The sequence below is a fragment of the Pelecanus crispus genome, chromosome 12 (genome assembly GCF_030463565.1).
Source record: "Pelecanus crispus isolate bPelCri1 chromosome 12, bPelCri1.pri, whole genome shotgun sequence".
Taxonomy (NCBI): Eukaryota; Metazoa; Chordata; class Aves; order Pelecaniformes; family Pelecanidae; genus Pelecanus; species Pelecanus crispus.
Window position 1 is genome coordinate 5071406 of NC_134654.1, and position 19019 is coordinate 5090424.

Sequence of the window (19019 nt, forward strand, 5' to 3'; positions counted from 1 at the left end):
CTTTATAGTATGTGGTTTCTCTTATAATACCTTGTAGTTTGTGGAGCTGTGGGTTTAGTCAGTATGGATTAGTCAAGTTATATTTCCTTTCCCAAATGAAAGCTGCTTTAAAAAGCTGCCACTACAGATATGCTTTTGATAATGAATGAACTACAAGGAGAGGCTGGAAACTTAAAACTGTGACCACGTAATTTCTTGCATGTTAGATGATGTCAGAAGCAGTTTTACCTGCAGACAGATTAAGAGTGGAGGAATAAATTCATGTGCAGTAGCTGTTTTTAAAGTGCCTATGCTTTCAGTCCAAGATGGAGAAGCAAAAATTGTTTTGAAAGACTATTTTGTGCATAGGGTATGATATATATGAAGTTTGAGATCATCATGGTTATTTCTAAATCATAGGTGAAATGGGAGGAAATAGGTGAATTTGAGTTAACCTCAATGAGTTGTTGGGCACTGACTCATGAGTGAGGACGGCTTGCTGAGGAAGGTCGTTGTAGTTCTTATCATCGCTGTTTGCGTAGCATCTCTTGAACCTCCTGCATGCTACAAACTGGTACACTGGAGGATGCTTGGGTTGGTTTCTGTTTCACCTTATAGTTTTGTGGGTGAAGTTTGAATGCTTCAGTTGATGTTTCATAACCAGTTGAATTACCCCTGTGGCAGGGATGGAGTCCTTCAGAAGGGGTAAGGTAGATGTCTGGGGTTTGGGAACTGCTGCAATTATCTCAGGAAAAAGCTATCTCCCCTTGTGAATGAGAGACCTTATCTGCGTACTGTTTGGACTTTGTAGGATTTGCTTTAGACATTCAATTCTGTAGCTTTGGTTTCTGGTTTTGTCTCATGAAAATTTTCTGTGGTGTACATTAACTGCTTGCTATTTGCTATCTTGGGACAACGAGGAACGAGAATCTGGTGTTGCTGGGAAAACCAAAATATGTTTTAAATGTCTTTAGAATGCAAACTGTCTACTTTTCTATGATATACTTTTAAAATGAAAAAAAACCTTGTAAGGATTGTACCCTTCTTTGGTTTAAATCATTGCACAGTGGTACTTTTAGTCAAGGAAATGTCTACATCCTTCATTCCCATTTCTGAATAGAGGATTTCCTCCTACCTCTTCTGGATAGTTTTGGTGTTATTGTGACCCTCCTTGGCAGAAGAGAGCTGGATAGGCTCCTTCACAGTCAATAAGTGCTATTCCTCAATAAAACTCAGAAGAGGAGGTTTCCTCCCTCAGGGATTCTCTGTACCCCAGTGTGTTAGCGTGTTAACTGGTGAGTGGATGCTGAAAATATGTACTCTTATTTGAAATGTATGCACTCAGCTCCCCCTTTTTTTGTGAGGCAAGTGGGTAGCTGATTAGAAACTTCCTAAGATGTTAACACAGTCTTAGTTTTTGCTGTTATGATCCCCCGTATAATGGCAAAGTTGTGTGTAGCCTGGGTCTTGATATCATGTATTAGCAACTTTTCTTTAAGCTCATAAATTACAGGAGAGATTAAAATAGAATTTCTTGGAGAAGAGTATCTTGTCAGCTGAATTTGATCGACCCCATTTTGGTAGAGCACAAATTCTATTTGTATTTGTAGTTACCTAGCAGGAGAGAGAGAAACTGTTATTTAAAGATGAAGTATAACAATGTGATCCTGAGATTTGGCAACAGTTTGGTTGTAAATTGCTTATGCATATATGCAACCAATGTTAACCTTTTGGAATGGCAACAAAAATCCTTTTTAAGTACTCTTAATACTTACTTAATATTTAATGTTCCAAAAGCTATTACTTAAGTACTGTAAGGAGTTGGTAGTCTCTTAATGGAAACTCTTTTTCTATTAAAATTTGAAGTATAAAATCCTGTTTCAGTTTTTTAGCTATCCTGATGCAGATGGAAAAGTCGTGCTAGTATAGAGTAAACGTGACATCTTGAATTGATTGCTGTAATGCTCCTTGACTTCTGTCACTTCTGTAATTGGCTAAATTAAAGTATACCATGCTTCCATGTCATGTAGAGTATGAGTCAGATGCTGTGTAGCATAATTGTGAGTTAATGCTTTGGACATTCGGAAATAGGACGATATCGTACACTAGTGGAAATTTCAGGGTGTGAGAAGGGTCAAATCAGATGTTTGGGCTTTTCTTAGCATCTTTTTTCAAATACTCCCATTGCTGTATTTATGGCTTGATTCATATGACGCTAATAATTAATGGAGAGAATGTTATTTAGTGTTGCTAGTAAAACACAGCCTTATAGATGTTAATTTTTTTTTTTTTTTTACTGTATTTGTAGCAGGGATAGAAATAGCAATTTTTACGTCAATAAACTCGTGAGTAGAGGGAGTGCAACTACGTGAGATTAAAGTTCCTGGGAATTAATGGTATATTTTAAATGTCTGTCACAGAAGAAGAAAAGGCATTTACACATGTGGAATTGTCATGGAAAATTCAGCAGTTATTTTCTCCAAGTTGAGAACAACTATGTTCATTGTTTCTATTTATTCTAATAGCATATGCCCATATGCTTTCACTACAAGCTTTTCTGCAAGAGTATTCTGCAACATAAAACTGAGTGGAAAAAGATTAAAGAAACTGTGGAAAAGGTCCTGAGCTTTGAGGATGATGTCTCTGTTCTTCAAAAATGGGAAGCACAGTATTCTGGAACATGTTTAAATAGCCATTCCTTAAATTGTCTTTAATTTTAGTGTTGACCTATTAACATTTTTTGTTTGTAGCATGCAGAGAATCTTTCATCTTTTGGGGGATATGCCCAACAGATTTTCATACTTAGAAGCACACCTGTAAGCTTGGATATTGTAACCGGAATAGACTTCCTTCAGTTCTTGTTTTAAAGCACAAAGTTACCTGAAATCTGCTGAGGCATCAACATTCTAGTAGGTTGTTGAATGAAAACCCTGTATCTTTTAGGATTGTCCTATCTAGTGATCCTGTAGCTAATTTTCTCACTTACCATCCCATCCCATCCCACAATACTTTGCAGAACTTTGTATAATCAGGCTCGATTATATATATATATTATATCTGTTAACCAACAGATCAGTGCGAACCCAAACTTCTTTTCTTTATCGCTAAATTTTTTTCACTGTTGTCTTTCTGAGTAACTGTCATATGATTGTGCTGATAATTTGACATTAAGGCAGTGACTGGAGGACTAATAACTGCTCTTGAAGTGTCTAGTGCTTTTTTAGTTGAGACTTTCAGACTGCTAAGTCAGTCCTAGCTTGTAATGGTACCGTTAATGTTCTGAGCATTGGAGTTTTAGATGGTAAATAATACTTAGACTTTTACTGTGTCCATTAGTTTGAATAAATAACTTTTTATATGGAGACCGGACCCATTAAGCTATTTTTAGACATCTGTCAGAAATGTACATGTTGGTATTTTCTTGTGCGTGGCATATCCCCAAAATGCAAATCTGATGTTTTTGCTTGAGTGAACAGATTTATGATTATCTGACAAAATAAAAGTACTACTAGGAAGGTTTGTTTTGCAAATCTAGCAATATACTTGAAGGGTTTTACTTACGTGAATCTCAACTTGTAATTTTGCATTACTGTATGTGAGTTGGAGCGTTGTGTCTTGAAGGTACAGACACGGGTCTGTAATTCATGAAATCTAGTTACTGTGGTTTAATAGGTTGGTCCTTAAATATGGCCTGCTTTGTTTGGTTTTTTTCCATGAGATAGTTTCACTACCTTTTTATAAAGTGAAAACACAGAAAGAATTATTTACAAATATTGTTATCATGCTTTAGGTAAGGCCTTTCTAACCACTGCTGAAACAGTCCCTTCACTCTTCATTTCCTCACCAGAGTAAACTTTGAATAAATAACGCTGAATTAATTTTGTGATTTGTTGTAGATACCCTGCATAAGGCAGAGCCTTCCTTGTTCTGTCATAGGTTAGTTACAGCTCAATTTACTAAGGCTGCTGATTTAAAAACAAAATCCCTCAACTCTGTTTAAGCCTTATATGACTGTAATCTAATTCTTTGCACTCTTTATATCACACTTAGTTTGCTCAAAAACAAGATGAGGAAAATTCCCCAAAGGATGTGAAATTTAATTAGCAAATGTTGGTTAAGTACTTCAAGATGGCATGAAAATTACTCTAAATGCAAAAGTGTTAGCTTGTTTCGTATATGTGAAGAAAAATGGAGTTTACCCATGAGACCGGTCTTTTATCCGTGAAGGTGAATGTAAGAGTAGGAGAGAGGGTATTCCAGCAAGCAGGGCCATGGTTCCACAGGCAGCGAGTAGGTGACTCCGACGTCTTTCTGGCCTCTTGACCCCTTCCCTTCTGCTGGCGCAAACATTTGTGTGGCCATGTGTTGAGCAGTTTTGGGGAACTGGCCTGCTAAAAATAGTCACAGTTTTTAACCTGCTGTATTTTCCTGAGTGAAGAACTGCTTTTCTTGGGCAGTGCTAGCTCTTGTCTGCTTAAAGTGCCGCAAGACTTGAGTCTTATTTCTGATTCAGTCATTGACTATTTCCTGGGTAGCCTTTGATAGATTTCTTAACCTTTCTGTGACTCATTTTCCCATGTGTGTAGTGAAGATAGAATGTACTTCTGCTTCTTTCTGAAGCATTTTGAGATCTGGAGATCAAGAGAGATTGTTCAAATTAGTATTGTCTCATAGAAACAAATCTGAAATTATGCTATGACTATTGCCATTACAACATCCAGTTCTAAATGATGTGTAACTTACGCAAAATTCTCCACATATGACAAACAGAAGTGTGAAAAGTAGTTTTTAAGGGGAAGTCTGAATCAGATTCGTTCAGTAGTTTAAGCTGGCCAAAGAGAAAAACATTGTCATATCTTTAGAAATAAACATTGTTAAATAATTTCTTTGCCCGAGAAGCTCAAATTAACACAGGGCCAAGTATCTCTTCACAGTTCCTGAAACTGTTACTCTTGTCACTGCTTTTTCTCAGCTGAGTATCTTCAGCCTGAAGAGTTTCTTTTTTGACTCTTTGCTCCTACTTCTCCTGTAACTTTTTTTTTTTTTTAAATATTCTCCATTTGACACACTGTGTTTCCCCATCCTTCCATTTTACCGCAGAGTCTGGGAATGTCAGTGAAGTGGGACACTATAGCAGAATGGACTGGGTTCTGAAGTACAAAACAAGAAATATTTCTTTCTGCCCTTTCTAATTGTCAGTGTTCAGTGAGACAGACAATTTGCCAGCCTGATTGGCAGCTGTATGGAAGTATTCATGACCTTACTTTATCTTTGTGAGACGTTTAAGGCAGAATTCCAAAGTCTGTAACAGTTCTTATAAATGTTTATATGAGAAACCTCTGAAATTTGCAGAATAATGTGAAAAGGTATGAAAATACTTTTCTGAGAAACAGAATCTTGCTGTCATTGACTGAGCAGAGTTGGAAGTTGATTTCTTCTACCGTATGTTGTCAAGGGTGCTGAAAATGAAGATGAGCAGCCTCTGTTCTGGTAGAGAGGAGGGAACCAGTGGAAGGATTGGAGAGGCAGAGAGAGTTAATAGCGAGGAGCTTTAAAGGAGGATTCTGACTGGATTTGAGTGGAGCTAGACAAAATTTGTCATGACTAATGGAAGGATACAGCAGTGAGGAAAGCCCGGATGCGATTGTTTACAGCCTACACACAGAGTTACAATTTTATGCAAAAAGACTGCTGTATTTAAACATAATCTGAACGTATGGAACTTGGGGAGGTTACAGCAGGAAGCTGGCATTGCCCTCACTGACCGAGAAACAGACTGATGAAGAATAATCTGTGTCTGCTGGATACGTGCAAGCAGATGCTGAAGAGAGAGGCAGATGCTTTTAGATGAAAGGTCATAAGGTTGCCTGCAGGGAAATAAGAGTTGAAGTCAAGTACTTACATCCACAGTTGCAGAGTTAAGGTAGTAAGACGGGGAGAGATGAGCAGAATATTGGTCGTAATTCTATAGGGAAATATTGGCAAAACTCCCTCCCCACCCCCACCCCCCCGAGTATGGCAGAGCATGTAAACAAGCTCATACTATAGGACACTGGGAGATGAGATGGGGTCTACAGGGCATGTGGAGAGGTCAAATTAGGAGAGCATGCAGCCACATATAAATGTCTGTAACAAGAAAAGGAGGCTTATAGGGAGGGAATATTTGACTTAAATGTCATTTTATGCGGTGATGTGCTATAGTGTTGATTTTGTCTTGAAAGGAACGAGATCCTATGTAGAATCCCGATCCTTTAGTTCCCTCCCCACCTTGTAATTGCCAATATGTAACCATGTATTTTCCTTTGCTGTTACCACCCTTATCTCTTCCTGCTGTTGTGCCAGTTCCCTCGGGGAGGAAGAAGAATGCACCCGCACCATTGATAACTTCATTTTTTTTTTTCCCCTCTCTTCCCACCTCTTTTATTGAATACAATTATAACCTCTAATGCTATTTCTCTTGCCTTCCTCTGTTGGCAACTTTTCTTTGTTTCACTTTTTTTTTTTTTTAATTATTGTGGTGCTATGAACATGATTATACTTGCAGTTCTCAGTAGGAAGGCCGTTAGACTGAATGTTTTCATACGTATTATGTAAAACTTGTAGGTTATGAGATATGGGGGTGTGAGTTAACATTGCTGGATGGATGAAAGATGTTCATGCTTGTGCGCCATGCCCCCTTCCTCCTCTCCCTCATCTTTCCACATCTAGCACAGAATCTGGAGAGAAGGTCAGGACCTCTCATTGCTGTTGGTTGTGAAAGATTCTTATATCAATGAAGATTTCAAGACCAACAGTCCTAACACACACCTAACAATCTGTACACTAAAGTTCTTGTGAATGGAGAAATAGCCTTTGTAGCATCATACAAAGTGAGTGTGGATTGAACTTTTGGCACCTGGGTTAATGATCAGCTTGCAGGTTTGACTGAATCTTGAGAAAATAAGGAGATGTAACTTGACAGAGACAAACTAGAAAGGACCTTGAATCATGCAGTAGTTGGCCTATATTTGTGTGTGACTTTCAAGTGGTTGCTCTCCTGATCCCCTCTGCATCCCCATATTCTTCAGATCTAACTGACTGTGGTCAGCATGTCAGGGAAGAGAGTAAGAACAGGATGAGTATTTACTGATATTTTCCCAGAATCTGGTGTACATTTCTGGTTCCCTATGGCTCAGAATGGGTATCACAGAACTAGAGGAGGTTTGGAAGTGGTTGACAAGGAACAGCCAAGTAGACTATGATTATTCAGCATAGAAAAGATACGGCTGAAGGGATATGATAGAAGTCTACAGAATCGCGTGTGCAGTGGGGAAAAAATAACATGAAATAGATGTTTGGTCTGTTCCAATGCAAAAACTAGAGATATCAAAGGAAGGTAGCAGTCTAGAGCGAACAAAAGCTGGTGGTTTCTCATGCAAAGTGCCACTAAACTGGAATTTCTTGCAACAAGCAGTTGTGAACGCTGAGAGTTTATACAAGTTTAGAAAACAGCTGGAGAAACCAATGGAAGAGAAAGCCATTAAGAAATCTTGAACAGAAGGGCTCTGACTCAAGGAATCCCTGAGCCACAAACTGTGTCTTGAGGAGCTGCTAGAAGGCTGGAGAGTTTGTTGGGCAAGTACTGGTGTGTGTTCCCTAAACGCCTGCTGCTGGCTATTGTCAGTCACAGCATATTGGGCTAAAGGAGCTTTGGTCAGATCCAGTATTACTGTCTTTATTCCTCACTAAAGTTTTCAAGGTGTAGCAGACGTACATATATATAAAATCCAGTTAGTCATCTTCCACATGTTTATGAAGACTGCATATGAAGCTGGTGAGGTAGCACGAGTTAGGGCATCAGCAATTCATCAAACTAAGATGTGTACTTTTGTAACCTTAAATTGTTTGAGCATCCTTATACCATGGAGCCAGTTGTTCATTTAATAATAAATGTTCACCAGCCTGTGATGGGAGTGGTTATCACATTAGTAAACGTTTGATTGTGCTGATGGTTAGCTATATGCTGTAGTTTTACATGGACTTGCATGGAAGTTGAGAGAGAAAAATCAAAGTTTTTATTTGCTGTAGCTTGGACTTAGCAATACGTTTGAGTGTTCAGGTACTATAGCTTACAACTAAGTATCACAATGTATATTAGCTAACACTGCTTGCTTTCTGACAGTTTCTTGATTAAATGGAGTACATATGACTCAGACCTATTAGACCATCACATAGTTGGTAAAGACGTACTCTAATGAATGCAGTATGAATGATGAAGTATAATAAATGTTACTGGTGAAGAATTCTGTGCTAGAACTTGTCACTTGGGTATGAATTATAGGTACTATAATAGATATATAGGTGCTATAAAGCACACAACTGGTGATTGTAGTATTGCTTTGAAAGAGAAACTGTAGTTTTTTCTTCAATTTTTCATATCTGAAAATCAGGTTTAAGAGGTAAAACTAAATTTGTCTAATTATTCTGATAGTCCAACATGTAAAGCTTGCTTTGTTTGTTGGAGAGGTGGGGGAAAAAGCCCCAAACAGAACAGGAAAGATAAAACAAGTCAGATAAACTTTAAGATCTGTTTGTATAGCTTGCTGTGTCTGATCCTTTCCTGAGCTGATTTTGTCTATTGACTGTTAATGGAAAATGCAGTTCAGAAGTATAACTTTACATGTGATGTTTGTGAAAGGCTGCAGATTAATGCACTTTGAAATGAAGCCATCTAGGCAGGGATCAACAGTTACTTTATTTGAAGGTCTGATATGTCTGCTAGGCTCTGGGCCAGAGGTTGAAAATTTGCTACAGGTCTGATAGAATTCTGTATTTAATACATAGGCTCCAGGGATTACATCTTTTGAGATCGGAGAGAAATATCTTGTGTTTAAAAAATATATATGTCTTGCTCTTTTGGTTAGAGCCATAATTTACCTGCTCAAAGCACTGATGGGTGCAGTGTTTAATCAATGTCTTCTGATCTTCAGCGGCTGAAACTATACACAGCTTCATAGATACTCGGACTTGTCTGGATTTTTTCAGTATTTAAAATCTTCCCCTGATCAGTATGCATTTCAGTGTTCACTGCTAATCTGTAGCTGGAGAATACAATAGAGGCAAAGTAGTCATCGAATGTCAGCTAAGGATTCATAGTATACTCAGTGTCTGCCATCCTATATGAGACAAACTATGCTGTCAATTGAAATACTGTTTGGTTGGTTGGGTTTTTTTTTTTTCTCTTTTTTCTTTGTGACAGCCTTTTTTGAGTAACTGCTTCAGTAAAGCTGCTGTTAGATGGTAGTGTTATTTTAGGGCCTGACTAATACACTGTGGTTTAATGAACTGTAGGTGGCATTGAGTAAAGCAGCCCTAAGACTACCTGAATCTGAAAGTAAGAAACAGTTCACAGAATCCGAAAACTCTGTAGAAGAAACAAAAGTGAACTTCATGTTGTGCTAAAGAAATGTATAGTAAATAGAGTCCATCTATAGACTCTTATAACCTCTGTAACATCTATTTAAAGTGACCTACTTTTCTTTTAAAACCCTCGTAATTCAACTGGTAACTGGTAAAATGATGTATTCCGACAATATAATCCTCAAATCTTTGTGTAGACAATGCTGACATGTCTCATTTTGAGCTCATTTAAGACCTGTTAACATGTTTCAGAGTAGAGTAACCTATTAAATAAATACATCAGGAAAAAGCTTTTACTGGTAATGGTTGTTTTGCTTAGGTGACTATGGCTGTAATGTATTGTGAGTACATCTGGTACTTCAGTGCTTATCAGTGATCTTTTTTCCTTTAGGCGGTTTCCTAGAAACATGATTGCTTGCTGGTCTTGATCTCACAGCTTTGTGAAGACTTCTTCTCTGATAATGTCAAGTTCAGGCTACCCTCCTAACCAAGGAGCATTCAGCACAGAACAGAGTCGTTATCCTACTCACTCTGTCCAGTACACCTTCCCTAGCACCCGACACCAGCAGGTAAGGAGACATGAGGGTTACAAATTTAGCAACAGTATAATTTGGGTGTTTGCTGTGCCAAATGGAATTTTGTTTTTTTTTTTTTTTGTTAAACCAATGTAATACAAGTCGTTCACACTTGAACACAGTGGAGTTGCAGACCAATATGCCTGGTTAAAACGGACTGGGGAAATCTGCATAGCAGCGTTGGTTGTGCCTCTGTTGGCTCTTGCATTAAGGCTGATGGGTCTCCTTATTCAAGTATATTGTGTCTTTGAAGGAGGGTCTGACTATGGTGTAACTTCTGGGAAGTATAATCTGTAGTCATGTACTGCTCCTTGGTTCCTTCTGAAGTATTAACCTTGAAAGGATATAATTACCTGTTGAATTACGCCTTCCTGCAATGCTGTAGCTGAAATTATTAAAATCCCTGACTACCATTGACTGCAATTTTGGCTTTTTAAAGTTTTTGCCTTTTTTTCTTTTTTACCCTTTCTTTCTTTTTATGTAGACAAGTATTAAAAAATGTTCTATAAAACTGTGAAGGTATCCTAAATAAAACCCTACAGCTTGTCAATATTTCCTATTATTTAATGTTTGTAAATCTGCTCAAACTGGCAAAACACTTCTTCAGAAACTGACCTGTCTTAAAGACTGTACATTGAGAATCTTGTCTCCTCAGTAGGTTGAGTCTTTTTGATTCTTACTTCCTCTACTTTTTTAATGTTGAAAAATCAAATATAAAGAAATGCTCAAAGTGGCAAAGGAAGTGTTTTGCCTGCTGAGGAGAACTGCTGCCAGTGTTGCTTAGGTAAATAGTTGTGGGGTGGTTTGGTTTGTTTTGCTTTGTTCCCCTCCTTTTTTTTTTTTTTCTGAAAGCACTGCATTTTGCTTCTTCAAGATTATATATGTATCTGCTTTTTTACTTGTTTTTTTGACAGAAAACTGAGTTTTATAATTCTGTACCTTTATCATGGGAAATTAATATAAACTTCCTGGTTTTATCATTGGTTTCTCATAGTTTGAATAAATTCACGAGGGATTGCGTTCATAAACTTTTGTTGTAGTTTTGCTTTAATTTATTAATGTTTAGTCATCATAGTAAATTTGGCCAACTAAGTGTGTCTGAGTCCATATGCACTGATAGCAGTAATTTTCCAAGAAATATGCAAATAACCTGTCTACAGTTAGTATACATTTAATATGAATGCAGTGTTCTGGGTGTAACAAATCCTTAGAGAGACTGGGCTCTTGAGGCATTTGTGGGTACTAAATTTTTATGGGGAATTAATCTCCTGTTAGGCCCAGGAGCGTAAGAAGTGAACCCATAGTCATCTTTCCTTCTTCTCTATAAGGAGTATTGGGCTAGATTATCTATAAGCTAAATGTAGTTCTTGACAAAATCTGTGTGCAAGGTGGAGAATGTGAATCTGAAATGTAAAAACGTGTGTTACGCTCTGAATTTTTTCTGAAGCAGCTGTACTAGTGCTTCCAGCTAGCTGTGTTCTGCTAGCCAGAATTGGGGTAACGGATTTCTAAGAATCTCCTATTTGGTCATTTCTGCTGAGCATTTATTCTGCCACCCTGTGCTCTGTATGGCATGGTAGGCTGTGGAGGACTAGCTGTTGGCTTTAGAACAGCTCGGGTTTCTCTCGTTTTAATGAAATTCTCCTCCTGCTACAGATACTTTAGATGTTTTGTTCTACTTACATGTTTGCAAAAGGAAATTCAAGAATTGGAGCTTTTTGGCTTGCTCTGTATTTATTGTTAGATAATTTGTGAAAACTAAATCTTATGGGTAATGACCTATTGCGTCTCTTGTAGAGCTTCTCTTAGGTTAACGCCAGCTGCGTAGAATTTTTTAAAAGCAAGTGGTCAAAGACCCATATATACAATATAAATTGTCTTGTACCTCACTTTGGTTATAAATTATATCAGTCAGAAGATGCATCTTGTCTGACTCCTAGTCCTAATTAATAGTGTCTGATATAAAAATGTCTTGAGGTGATAACAGAAGGAATCGCCTCGGAGCTGCTGAAATATATTCTCAGGTTACCACTTTGTAATTGGATGTGCAAAATTGATTTGAAAGGATTATTTTTTTTTTTTAAAGGATATTCTTCTGCTGCTGGCTCATTTGTGTTTTGTTAGAGGCTGTTAATAAGCTGGGTGGAATTCTTAGTATAAGAATTTAGTCTTTTTAAAATTTGTTTAAAACTTAGAACTGCCATTTACAGACTTTATTTTTGAGCTGGAATAAGGCTTTGGTGATCTGGTCTTGGTCTGTATTTAATAACTTTGGAAACGATTATTCAGTGACACCAAACACTTTTGATCCTGTCTTCTGCACCTTTGTCCTTGTTAACATCAGAAGCGTGTTTCATTTAGGAATTTGCGGTTCCCGATTATCGCTCGTCTCACCTGGAGGTCAGTCAGGCAACCCAGCTCTTGCAGCAGCAGCAGCAACAGCAGCAGCAACTTCGGCGCAGGCCTTCCTTGCTTTCTGAATTTCACCCAGGCTCTGACAGGTGAGGATGCTGGTTTTGAAGTATATGAACAGGAATCTTCTATGAGTCTGTGCTTTCTGTAAAGTTAGTTTTAACTTTTGAATAGAAGGGTTTTCGAGTTTCAGAGTTTTTGCCCGAGTACTTGACTTTATTAATCGGTGCTCCATTGTTGCAACAGTGTCGGTCTCCTGTGTTTGAGTGTTGTAGCTGTTGTGTAATTCCTCGGTCCCTTTGGCTTAACTAATACATTTGTTTCACAGACAGGAAGTGACAGTCTGCTTCGCTTTTCCCACACCTCTCCTAATAGCGCTGTCAGTAAGCTCTGGAGAATCCAAGTGCATATTGCAAACTTTTTAAAGCTGTTTAGGCTAAAAGTCTGTAAAGTTTGTAACTTTGGATAATTTAATCTCGACGAGTAAAAGTAACAAGTGCAAGAGTTGTTACAGTCTGAATATTACCTGTTGTATTTCCTAGATGAGGCTTGCTTATTCAACAGATGGTATCTGTGTGGCTGGGCAAGTAAGAAACAACAGCTAATTGGGTATTTTAGTTGTAAAAATTGTAAAACGCTGAAATGTGGCACAAAGTGGACTTCTAGGCAGAGAGGGCTAAATTGGAGTGTATGCTACTTTTGGCCAGACACTTGACAGCTTCATATCATTTGTTCTAAACGCCCTCTTTGTCAGTCTTGTATACCGTTACGGTCTCTGTGTAAGTAGATGCAACTGATCTGGGTCCAGCAGGTTAACTGAGGACAAGTATAGTGGACAACTACAGTGAATCATATGTTGTAATTTAGTTTCAGATTGGTGATATCTTACTTGTCAATAAAATAGGTTACTTCATGGTGGATATTGATGAATGTTCAAATATACCTTAATATTACTGTAAGGTTGATCGGTTCAAGAAAGTTTTCAGACTGTATTAAGCATTCGTTTGACTATATTCCTGAAAAATATTGGATGTAATTTGAAAACCAAATTTAGAAATTAAAAACTCACTACAGATCAGAGTAAGATTAACTGGATTGTAGTAAGTTAGCAAGAATATGCTTTTGTTTAGGGGAGAGGATACTGTATGATTTATGCACCTCAATTCTTCAGTGTATTAGTATGCTCATGTACGGTTGTAAGCAAGTGTTATTGCTTGTAACAGCCTTTTTTTTTTTTTTTTTCTTTTTCTTGGACTCTTAGTAAGTATATCTGCTAAGAGCAACTTTATATGCTGGATTACTGCTAGCGGTTTATTTTGGCTGTAACTGAGGTATCTGGTTCTGAACAAATACCAGTGATGAATGTTATGTAAATACCGGTCTAGCTTAAAATCTCATTAGAATATTCCCAGAAATAACTTGATGATAGTGAAATCTGGGTCTTGCATATTGCCTTCATCTTGTGTCACCAAAATGTCAGTAAGGCTCTGTTTTAGTGCTGAGAGTCGTAGCAGCTTTCAGAGTTCTCAAAACTTCAGTTTATAGCAGAAGTAAATCCCCCTCTGCATTGTAAATTTGTTAAAGCTTGTTCAGTAGTTCTGGCAAAATACAGGAAACCACTGTCATCTCTTCAGTGGCACTTCATAGGAAGACAGTGAAGCATATGAGGTTCTTTTATGGACATCCTGTGGATTGCGCTGTAAAGAAGCTAGTGATACTGTTCTTTTGCATTTTTTTCTGAGAAGGAGGAGTTTTTAAATGACTCATGGATTGAATCAATGACTGTTTCTGTCATATAGTAGCACTTTAGTAGAGATCAAGTTCTAAATAGACTCATGGCTCATTTCAAGCATTCTGTGTAAATTTTAAAATTATTTGACTGCAAAAATGAAATAATGGAGCTGTTGTGGCCATCTGTGTTCAGTGGAATATACTACTATATTTATCTCATGGATTTTTTTTGTTTATAATTTGAATCAGAGCTTTGATTTGAACAATATAATTGTAGCAGTGGTAAGTTTCTTTAAGGGTTTGTAATGATAGGCATGCATTTAAACAGTGCCTTTTAAGATTCCAGTTAACTTTCTCTATTTCAGTGGATTTTTAAACTGTTGTATTTTTGAAGATTGTACTTAAAAACGTTTGTCTGCCTTACTGTTTAGAAGGAGCTTCACTAAATTGTGTCTCCTATATATTTGAAAAGGGTTGAGGGGCACCAAATAGTTTTCTTGTATGGAAAATATATATTTTGATAGTTTATCTCTTCTACATATTAGGCCTCAGGAAAGGAGAACTGGATATGAACAGCAATTTCATCCAGGTCCATCTCAGACAGATCATGATTCACTGGAATCTAAGCGACCACGTCTTGAACAAGTCTCTGATTCCCATTTTCAGCGTGTCAGTGCAGCTACTGTCTTGCCTTTAGTACATCCTCTGCAGGAAGGATTGAGATCTGCAGATATTAAGAAGGTAAAGCCATATTGTGTTAGGACGCTGATGGTGTAACTTCCTATGTTGCAGTGAGCTAATCAATTTTTTTCTGTTGGGTAATTTCTTCCTTTGTTGAGGTTTGTTCTTTAATCCTAGAAATGTGATTTTACATGTTATCACAAACTGTGGCCATGAGTCAGTGTTGATTTTCTCTAAACAGAACAAGAAGATAAGTCTGCCTCAAACACAGTAAAGAGACTGGAGTTCTGAGTTGCCACTACACTTTTAAGTCATTAAAATCTCAGTTGCCAAATTATTATAGCACAGTACATGAAATATTTCTGCTTTTCAATTGAAAGCTGCTGGCAAATGCATGCAAGTCCATTTTTTTTCTGTAATGAATATTTGTACTGAATAGTCAAAATACTCCCCTCCCTCTCCATTTTAAGCATTTGCAATGAATCTGCTTGTTTACATAACACTAATTATACTTGCTGCTCTCTCATTTTGGGTAAATATAGGGCAGTCTAGTCTGGTGTGGATATTTTCTATTGTAGATACAGAATATTGATTAGAACAATTTGGGTAGAGCAGGCAAATGTCTCTTAAATGAATATTTAATATCTTCTCTCATGCATGCACACAAGCACAGAGACTCACACACCAAAAAGGTGGTGCACAGTCAGTGTGACTTCTGAAGGTGAGGGCGCAAGTTTCTAAACTCAGATAATTTAAAGAAAAATTTCACTATGTGATTCAAAAGCTGATAGGCACCAAATTTTTTACAAGTGGATTACTTGTCTTTCCTTCTCTCTACCATTCCTTTTATCATGTGAACAAACTCTGTGAAGTAAAATTATGATGGCATGTGATTTCTTAGTAACTTGCTGTGTTGCATAGCAAAGATAAGATCAAAGGGAGTTGGAGAAACCAAGCTAAGGCATGCAATGTTAACATACTTGCATGTAGCTGAGTTTTTATCCAGGTGCTACATATAGAAATCTACAGTCTCAATGTAGAAATACAGCCTAGTATTATCTAGAGGAGAAGTGGCATTCAGACACATCGTCCTTCAGTCAGATTGGTCTGAATGAGGGGTGTATAACTGAGCAAGCATTTGCCAGCTAGGTAGTCATGGAGCATGACAGCCTAAGGACATAAACAGACAAGGTACAACAGTGCTGATGTTAGAACATAAAGCATTGAAATATGTTGTTGGGAAATAGACGAGAGAAAAAAGACAAAAAAAATCAAAGCCAAATTAGTAGTGACCTGTCCTCTCTTAAGTCATTGCTTCTTTTAAGTCGTGTTAAGTTCAAGGGCACTTAACACTTGTATCCACAAGGAACTCCAGATGTACTTTACCAGGCTGGTCACGGTTATCTTCAAGAATACCCTCATCAATATATGTGCAGAGTATTGAGGATTGGCTCTTAGGTAACCATTCCTTTAAACATAAAAGATACTGTTTACATTTATGAAGATACATTTTTTTTAAAAAGGGAAATGTTTTTATCTTATTTTGGTTTCAAGGTAAATACTGAAGTGTGCTGTTACTTTTAAAGGTGGTACTTTGAAATTACAGTATCATAAATGGGCTGTCACTTAATTCTAAAATATTTAGAACATTAATAAACTGAAATAGTAAACTTTAACTTAGCTCCTCAACAGAGATATAGATACCTGGAAATTCTCTTTAATTCATGCATGCTAGTTTGGTTACTGAACACTCATTCACATGTTATCAATATGATTGATTTCTCTCAATCCCCCGTCCTCCACCATCTCCATGAAAGGACCCGGCTTTTGGAGGAAAGCATGAGGGACCATCTTCTCCAATTTCTGGTCAGCCTTGTGGGGAGGACCAAAATGCTTCACCTTCAAAGCTGTCAAAGGAAGAACTGATACAGAGCATGGACCGTGTAGATCGCGAAATTGCAAAAGTTGAACAGCAAATCCTTAAACTGAAGAAAAAGCAAGTAAGCATAGCAGACACTGTTGTTGTTATCTGCCAGTTAAAAAGGTGTGGAAAAACTTCATTTGGTGGTGGTGAAATTTTTGGTTATGTGAACCAAATGAACAAGTTAAAAAGTAAAGGTTGTGTATATGATTTTGCTAGAACATTTGAATAGATTGGATGTCATGTAGTTTTAAACATTTTTTTAAAACAGGAGAAAGCCACATAGGAACAGCAACAGTAGGTGGCTTTATATTTTAAACTTTTGTTAGATGACTAGTGAAACAAGGGCACTGTGACTGTAATTTCAGCTTTATAGATGACTGCTGGGTGAAGGGAGGCTATCATCTTTCTTCTTTCGCAGTCTGTGCAAGGGGAGAATCCCTTGCATGCGTCTCTAAAACCAGAGCTTATACAAAAGTCCCTGGATCATCTGCTTTCACAAGGGCAAGAGATCCTAACATCTGGAGCTAAGGTCAGCCTTGGGGGAAAGTGTAGTAAGAGGGGTGTGAGTAAACAGAGAGAGCAGAGAAATAAAGGAGGAAATACCACTTTTTTTAGTACAGTCCTGGCTATGCTTTGCATCAGGGAACTGCACTTCAGCCATTGGAAGCAAAGGAAATGTTTGCTGGCAGTAGTTGTTGCCTTCCTAGTAGCTGTTGTGGCCAATTAAACCCACCCTTCAATCTAGGCATCTGTTATTCATTGGCAAAAACAAAGTCCTTGTCTCCTTTCCCTTTTATGTCTTTCAAAGATCCAGATAGAAGTAGTGCCACCTTTAAGGTTTTTTTAGTGGGAAGTCTGTAGGAAATCAGAGTTATGCTATAGGGTTTCTTAACTTGTAGGTCCAGGATAACAAATAGACAGCTCTCTGGAGCAGTATGTTTTTTATGGTCTGGAAGCATTTAATTACATCTGAATTTTAATGACCTGTAAAATGATCTTCAGCAGAAAAGCAAAAAAGGATGTCACTAAGTACCTGTTTGTGTGTGAATGATGCTTATCTTTTTGTTTGTTTTTTTCACTTTTCCACAAAATCAGCAAGTACTACGCATAATCATCTATAAAGATTCATTTGTGCACGTTTGTAGTATGATTTGACTTTAAAAAATGACAAAGTTGCTGTGGCCTGCAATAATTGAGCCTGTTTATTATGGCATTCCACAAAAATTTTAGATTTTGAATTCTTATGCAGCAATATAGCACGATCTAGCCAGTGTTCGAAGACAGGATGGATGCCTAGCATCAGAAGTTCTTTGTTGTATGTTTGTAGCAGGCTTGGATGAAGGATATTTGCAGTCAAAAAATGGAGATGCCACTGAATCAGATTTATTTGATGTGAAAGCAAATCACAGCAGTATAATAGCTCAGAAAATATTACAGGGTTTTTTGCTTGTTTGGTATTGTCACAATCTTGGAACTTCAGGATGCGTGGAGTGGTTTATTTCTGCTGTGAAGTACGTTTGGAATGATGGTCTCTGTGGATTGTTAGAAGGACTTTTGTACCTTTTTAAAAAAAAAGACAGTAGTGATAATAACACTTGAATATCTACAATGTAGAAAGGCAGCTCCATGGCTTACTTCCTCTGTGAGAAGGCAGGTTTGGTGTAACTGTTCTGCAAAGTTAGTATTTTTGTTTAAAGTTAAATAGTGATAAATTACAATGCAACAGTGGCTTTAAATGTCAAGCTGAAACAAGTCTGATTCAATGCAGGTGAGTCTTGTAAACAGGTAATTTGGTTTACCAGTAGTACAAAAAATAGTCTTGTTATTGTCCCTGTTGGCATTAAAACCATTTCATTCATTCCTTGTCAGTTAAGAGGAGAAATAACAGGCAGTGCTAACTGTTGATCAGATGCATATTTTATCTCTGGTGACTAATTACTGGTAAGGGTAACATGGTTTAGATGGCTGATTTTCTTTCTTTCGTCTCTTAGCAACAACTTGAAGAAGAAGCTGCTAAGCCTCCAGAGCCAGAGAGGCCTGTCTCCCCTCCTCCAGTGGAACAGAAACACCGCAGTATTGTCCAAATTATTTACGATGAAAATCGGGTAAGTGTGCTTTTCAGTTGACTGAGTGTAGCTATGAATCTGACCCAATGTGCTAAAATTCTTTCTGTCCTAATTTACTTCCATGGGGCAATTTTGGCTTCTCCTCTTCTGTTGATTTACCCACCCCTCTTTGAATATTCATTTACTTCTTTAAATGAAAGACACTTGCATGACATTTTTACTCTTGATCACAGGATCCTTAGTCTATCTTGT

General features: G+C 37.5%; 1 protein-coding gene across 4 annotated transcripts in view; it reads left to right on the forward strand.

Annotated features, from left to right (window-relative positions):
- Positions 1 to 19019, forward strand: part of NCOR1 (nuclear receptor corepressor 1) — a 76517-nt gene that overhangs the window by 4736 nt on the left and 52762 nt on the right. For all 4 annotated transcript variants that reach the window (XR_012831526.1, XM_075719507.1, XM_075719506.1 and 1 more), the window contains exons 2-6: positions 9770 to 9947; positions 12315 to 12454; positions 14642 to 14837; positions 16595 to 16777; positions 18693 to 18806. Coding sequence is in view for 3 of the 4 variants with exons in the window: in XM_075719507.1 (XP_075575622.1) it covers positions 9840 to 9947; positions 12315 to 12454; positions 14642 to 14837; positions 16595 to 16777; positions 18693 to 18806 (741 nt within the window). In the remaining variant the exon portion in view is untranslated. The remainder of the gene's footprint in view (positions 1 to 9769; positions 9948 to 12314; positions 12455 to 14641; positions 14838 to 16594; positions 16778 to 18692; positions 18807 to 19019) is intronic.